This window comes from Takifugu rubripes, chromosome 17 (assembly GCF_901000725.2).
Source record: "Takifugu rubripes chromosome 17, fTakRub1.2, whole genome shotgun sequence".
Lineage (NCBI taxonomy): Eukaryota > Metazoa > Chordata > Actinopteri > Tetraodontiformes > Tetraodontidae > Takifugu > Takifugu rubripes.
The window spans coordinates 3,195,141-3,201,309 of record NC_042301.1 but is presented as its reverse complement, the minus strand read 5'-3'; the positions used below and the strand labels follow the sequence as shown (position 1 = coordinate 3,201,309).

Here is a 6,169-nt window from a genome sequence, read left to right as displayed (position 1 = left end):
CTCCTCTCCTCTCCTTTAATCTCCTTCTTTCCCTCTCTCCTCCTCCCGTTCCTGCTCGAACCTCCTCCTCCTCTCCTCTCCTGCTCTTCCTTCGCTTCCTCTTCACCCCTTCTTCCTATCCCCTTCTCCTTCCTTCCTCTTCCTCTCCTCTCCCCTCCTCCCCTCTCCTCTCCTCTCCCCTCCTCCCCTCTCCTCTCCTCTCCTGAACTCTCAGAGTTGACAGGACGGTCAGGATCATGCTTGCCTCCAGCCAGCCAGAGCAGGCCTGATCATTATGATCCCCCGTGACCGTTTGGTCTTTTCCTTCTGTAAACAAAGCCGCCGTGAGAATTTGACATTATGTCCTTGTGCTTCATAAGCTGGCACCATCTGTCTCTGGGGGTCAGTGCAGGTAGGTTCTCCTCCCCCCCCCCCCCATTAATGCTCCATAATTCAGGTTTTGTTGGCCCAGGTACGAGTCCTGTCCCGCGTGCCTGGACGCCATCTGCAACGTGTCAGTTGTCCTCTGGGTCGGTGCTGCTTGCAGATGGAGGCTGGCATTTAAGTCCGTCTGGAGGCCAGGACGGTGGCGCCGTTAATCCCCGCTAAAATAAACTGGCTTTGCTTCATTTTAATGAATCACATCTGACCAATAGCCAAATGTCGCGTATGACTCTAGATAATATCTGATAATATCTGCCTCGGTGTGCTGGGCCGCAGGAAGTTTAGGCGTCAGACTTCTGGTTGCAGTTACCTTGACAACAGTAAGGATGGAGGTTAGCACCTGGTCCTCTGTTAGCAGGCTCAGTTCCCTACTCACTATTTAGGGAGCAAGGTTGAAAACGGGTATTTAGACGACCAAGTTATCAGACGGGACTTGGGTGGATTCGGGACAGCGAGGTATCCCACAATGCATCGGGAGCGCCCGATCCAAGGCCGTAGGTGCTGTATTTGGCGTCATTCTGACACACACTCCATAGAACCAACAGCCGTTAGCCGTCCGGGCTGCATGTTGTTGGCAAACGCACAGGTTCACGACTACAATAAGTGCACGGCAGCGCACGAGTGAACATGTTTAAACATTTTGTTACTAAAAAATGAACCAAACAAGCTATTTGGCTGCGCCGCGTGCACGTTTCCGCTCCTTCTGGACCAGCTGACAGCTATAAAAAGAGCCACACGGCTCATGTGAGGATGAACCTTTGGAAGAGTTCACCTGAGAAGCGGAAGGCGGCCGCGATGACGCACGGAGCGCTCGTGCACGGCGATGCATGCGCAACAGGAATCCTAGACCCCACCCTCATCGAAACGGACGGCGGTCACGGAGGTCGAAGGAAAAACGTGGAATAGGGACGTGAGCACGCGTCATTGGAAAGAACTGAATCAACCCCCATCTCCTCTGTGCTCATAATGGCTCTCCTCTATATGGAAAATGTGCCGGATCTATGGAAAACATCCCAAATGAGTTGCGCAACCGTCCCAGGTAATGGGGGCCACCCGTTCTTAACCCCGACTCTCCATTACACATCCACTCAGGGGGCTGTTACAGGGGACAAACACGCGAAAACAGACCGCGGAGCGCGTACGTGAGGGCTAACGAGTGGATAATGGCGGTCGGCCCATTATTCCCATCACATCCGCGGTTTTCCGAGTCTTGGAAACAGCAGCACTTTGGTTTTAGGGATGAGCCGTGGCAGGTTCGATCCAGATGAATCCTGGATGTGGTCGTTCCGTTGATCTCGTCTCCTTTTCTTCTTCTTCTTCGCCCAGGTTTGCGTCATCGCCGCAGGATGTGCACGGAGCTGATGTTGGGATGGAGAAGGACAACAGTGCTGACTAACTGTGCTTAAGGCTTGGTAAGATATCAGTAAACAATGGGACACATAGCAATAGCAATCACAAACATGCTGCTAATCCCCGGCACTATTAAAACAGAATCCTCCCAAAAGAACAAACAAGAACAGTCGCGCTTGAACGCACCGTCTCCTGACACACAAACACACACCTCAGTGTCCCAATAAAAGATGTGTTTTGTTCTGCCAGAGCGACCGGCTGAGCGATTCTGGTCCCTGGGTGACGGATGTTCAGCCGGATTTCTGGTCACTGATGTGTGAGTGTGTGTATGTGTGTGTGAGAGAGACGCTGTAGGCTGCACGAATGTCCTCAGTTCAATGGAAACTCCATGGAGAGGAGGCCTCACAGGTATAGAGAGTCGAACCACACACATTCAGAACCTAACATGATCTCAGTTTTGGGGCCTTCACAGACGTGTCGACAGGGTTCCAACCTGTTTGTCCCTGGGCCATTCTGGTTCTGATGACCCGATCGTGTCTACTCACGCGCATTGGCCAGCGATGACATGTTGACACGGTTAAAAAAGTGAGAGATGAAAACATTCTGCCGACAGGGTTTCGCCTGCGGTTGGATTTTCCTGCACATTTCGAGAAAGATTCTTCTTAATCCCGCCGGCTTTTGCTAAAAGTCACCCTCTGTGATAAGCCGCGGGCCTCAGATGGACCCATGTGCTGGAAAATAATAAATAAAACAGCTTATGTTTGGGCCGGTCTGTTCCTTCTACCCCCTCATTAGCGTCTTGGCTCAAATGCTCTTTGTGACTAACGCCTCAGTTTTTTATATATTAAATCTTTTCCCTTCGGTTAATGTGTAAGTAAAGAAGAGTTTTGCTCCTTTTCTAAAATAAATAACCATAAATAACCACGTTCAAGCTAGCAGTTTTCATCCTTAAATTACCCGCCGAGCGACTTATGGCTTCAGTGTATCCCTGTGTCATATCTGCACGCTAGTCAGCTAGCTTTGCTATAGTGCTGAGTTTGGGGCGCATTTTGCTTCAGACAGTTTGGAACCGTGTGCAATGATGCCGCCTTAGCGTGTCATTAGCATGTCATTAGCATGCTGAGACACAAGATACGGAGTCAAAACGTCAAATGACATTTTGTTTTCTTTGAGCAGCTAAACGAGGTTTTATCTCGCACTGTTTCAGCCCAGCAAATCAACACGGTATCAAGGCAACGTCGCAGCGAGTGACAATGTGTGTGTGTGTGTGTGTGTGTGTGTGTGGGGGGGGGGGTGTTTGGGTGCTGCCTATCTCTTCAGCTTAAAGAGGATAATTGGTCTCTGACCCTCTGACGTCCATCATCCTCTGCACAACAGCGGGCCGGTGGTGACTAACGCTGTTCAGGAGCTGCATCACCTTCACACACCAGCTCCAGCGAGCCCTCAAACACACACCCACACGCCGCGCCGTCCGAGCGCCACGCACTCACGTTGAAACCTGTAACCCTGCAAATACACACATTTGTATGTTTAGTACCCACTCAGCGGAGTCATGGCTCACTAATGCATGTAATTAGAGCTCTTTGATCAGCTCTGTTTAGCCCTCAGGAAGTGCACTAAAGTCCTGAAATGCATTTACTGATGTATTCGTCATTCCTCCGCAGGCGCAGCCGTCAAAACAGGGAAAATCACTTTCTATTTTATTTTGTTTTTCGGTTTTTTGGGTCTTGTTTTTGTCCACAACTTTGAGGACTTTTCCACAGCTTGAGACCAAAGTCTCCAAACTTCCTCTTCCCCGTGACCTCTGACCTGCCGCAATATTGCGGCACGGATCTCTCAGGAGCGGCGACCTGCCAGGTGGACACGCCAGGAAGACGGAGCTGGTCTGTTTTCTGTTGCAGGTTGCTAGGCTACGGTCCTCGGGGATGGGGGGGGGGCTTCCATAGGACGGCTCCAGCGTTGAGGTGTGTGTACGCCGCCACTTCAAAAGGCTCTGAAATCACACTCGGTGAACCACGGAGCCAGAAAACCGTCTAAATCCGGCCGTCAGGGGAGTTAAAGAACGCTTTTCCTGTTTTTGCTGACGGCGCCGGGTGCAAGTCGCACCGGAAAACGTAGCCGCCCGAATCCTTAACGGCCAATTAAAAACAGAAATAGATTCACAGCCACACACCGGCGGTGGCGATGGGGTTCACAGGCCTTCCTGGTTCTCGTGTGCGTCGGCGCTCTTTTCCGGATTGCGACCACCTGTTCGCCTCACTGCCAAACTCGGGCGCCTCTCACGACCGCTCCGCCGCCATCGGCGAGGAGGCTTCGGAGCGTTCCGGAAAGGAGCCGCGAGGCTCTGAAAGAGGAGCAACGCTGCCTCCTCCTGCTGCAGCTCGGCTCTGAACCTTCTGTCGGAACCCAACCCTCTGTCCTCCGACCTTCCCGGTTCTGGAGAACGTTGGCTGAACTCCTGACGGCCGCCTCGTGGGATCGAACAGGCTGTTCGGGCTGTTTAAACACTCCAGGCTCGGGTTATCTCCATTTTCTGACTGATTCTAAAAGCCGGACACCCAAACAGAGATAATGGAGGCAAGCGCTGGTTTTAAACAGTTTCCACATTGTTTTGATAACAACGGACATTTCTTCTTCTGCAGTTTCTCCCCCTCGGATGACCGGCGGCTTCACTGTGGTCAGTCCTCCTCTGTACCCTCTGTACCGTGTTCTTCTGGGGCCAGGCCACAACACCTTCTCTCTTTTTCCCCAGATGGCCGCCAACGTCTCGTGTAGTGGACAGATCAGCTACGACGCCTTTGGTCAGAAGATACGCGTGAGGAGCACTGGGCTCGCCAGCAGTGAAACCTTCTACGTCGACCAGCTGATGCTTTTCCGCCAGGTAGCCGACGTTTAAATCATGTTTGTGAGCGTCTCCAGGTGGGCTTGAACTCTCTCTTTGTCTTAAAGCTGGGTTAGTTTGACGTGGGGGCTGAAGGTGTGAGGGACACGATGGAGAATTCTTGCTCTTTTCTTGTTCCAGAAAGTCTACTATGAGATCGACTGGCTCAAATCATCCTGCAAGAAGAAGCCACTGGACACCGCCTTCATCCCCATGCAAGTTCCTTTTGATGCTCATGCGACCATGCAGATGTTCTTGGGCTCCTCTGCCTCCTGGGGGATGGGTGTTCTTGTTAACAGCTGGTCTGGGGTGCTGCCCAACAACGGTGAGCCTGTTTTAATCAGAGGAACAGCATTTTAAGCTAGTTCCTCCGCTAAAAGGCGTAGGAGTCAGCCTTTCTGCCCCTCTGTGGTGTCTTCAGGCTATTACACGGGCGTCTTCACTGAGATCGGCTGCATCCCCATGACCTTCTTCTCCTATATGCCAACATCTGGATGGAGCATGATCAGGTGAGGCAGCCTCACCGAGCTTCCATTCAACCCAACGCTCCTCTCAAATGATTTGATTCTGGTTTGTATTTCAGCACCTTCAACTGGGTGTTGGGGAACACGAACCCCATGGACTTTGCTCCTCCTTCCTTTTGTGCCAAGTCCAAACTGGAGGTGACAGAAACACCAGACAACATGTTCACGGCTCTGCAGGCTCTGGCCTTGAAGACCAAGAGGGGGGATTAAACATCTCAGCCAGCCGTTCCCTCAAAAATGAATAAATTCATCTGGAAAGGAATGTTTGCTTCCTGGTGTCGATGTTTACTATTTTAAGAATGATTCATCGTGTAAAAGACCCCCCCCCAACCACCCCCTGGTGGTCGGCTTCAGTAATGGGAGGAGCTGAGTGAAGAAAAGGTGAAAAAATGCTCAACACAAAACATGGTGCATATCATATTTATTTTCTAGGACAGAGATTCAATTCTGTTATTTTAAGGCTCTCGTGGGATCAGCGTGGATTCTAATTATTAAAGCAACCATTTTATATGAGGAAATTTGTGATTTTCACTGCAAAATTAACTAATGTCAATTAAGGTCAGACAGCTCAAACCGAAAGTAGAACAACAGCCACCAAAAAACAGGTATGAATCAAATAGATTTTTTTTTAAATGTTTATGTGCAGGTCCTTCTGATTTGAATTGGATTTTTTAAAATGCTAATACTGGCACATTTACAGAAATGTTGATTAATGTGTACTATTTTTTTTTCAGATTAAAGAAACAGTTTTCCTTGAGTTGTCCAGATCCAGTGTATTAAAGTTCTGTTGATAGATCCACGCACAAAGGGCCCTTCCCAACCTAACAGGTGACGTTTCGGAATCAATTAGTGGGGAACCTTAATTGTCCTTGCAACCGACTCAACGGCGCCCCTCTGGTGGATTAGGGGAACTGCACCGTTCGCTTCGCTTCCTTGGAGAGGTTCCGAAAAGTTTTGCGTTATTTTCAAACCCAAATCCACCTTTTAGACT

The 6,169-nt window shown here is 50.2% G+C and overlaps 1 protein-coding gene and 1 long non-coding RNA gene across 2 annotated transcripts in view; both read left to right on the top strand.

Annotated features, from left to right (window-relative positions):
- The window catches only part of LOC115253334 (uncharacterized), a 19,186-nt gene extending 15,253 nt beyond the window's left edge, over positions 1 to 3,933 (top strand). The window contains exons 2-3 of the long non-coding RNA XR_003891654.1: positions 1,750 to 1,835; positions 3,438 to 3,933. This is a non-coding gene — a long non-coding RNA (uncharacterized lncRNA). The remainder of the gene's footprint in view (positions 1 to 1,749; positions 1,836 to 3,437) is intronic.
- Positions 3,934 to 4,348: 415 nt separating this feature from the next.
- Positions 4,349 to 5,440, top strand: LOC101075918 (ependymin-2-like). Its single transcript, XM_029851174.1, has 5 exons — positions 4,349 to 4,450; positions 4,526 to 4,654; positions 4,796 to 4,979; positions 5,076 to 5,163; positions 5,238 to 5,440. Exons 1-5 carry the CDS (start codon positions 4,430 to 4,432, stop codon positions 5,386 to 5,388), a joined length of 573 nt encoding a protein of 190 aa, XP_029707034.1. The 5' UTR covers positions 4,349 to 4,429; the 3' UTR covers positions 5,389 to 5,440.
- Positions 5,441 to 6,169: the final 729 nt, after the last annotated feature.

Coding starts and splice junctions, on each gene's coding strand:
- LOC101075918 (XM_029851174.1), top strand. CDS start 4,430: ATGACCGGCGGCTTCACTGTG. Junction 4,655..4,795: donor AGCTGATGCTTTTCCGCCAG/GTAGCCGACGTT, acceptor TTCTTGTTCCAG/AAAGTCTACTATGAGATCGA. Junction 4,980..5,075: donor TGGGGTGCTGCCCAACAACG/GTGAGCCTGTTT, acceptor TGGTGTCTTCAG/GCTATTACACGGGCGTCTTC.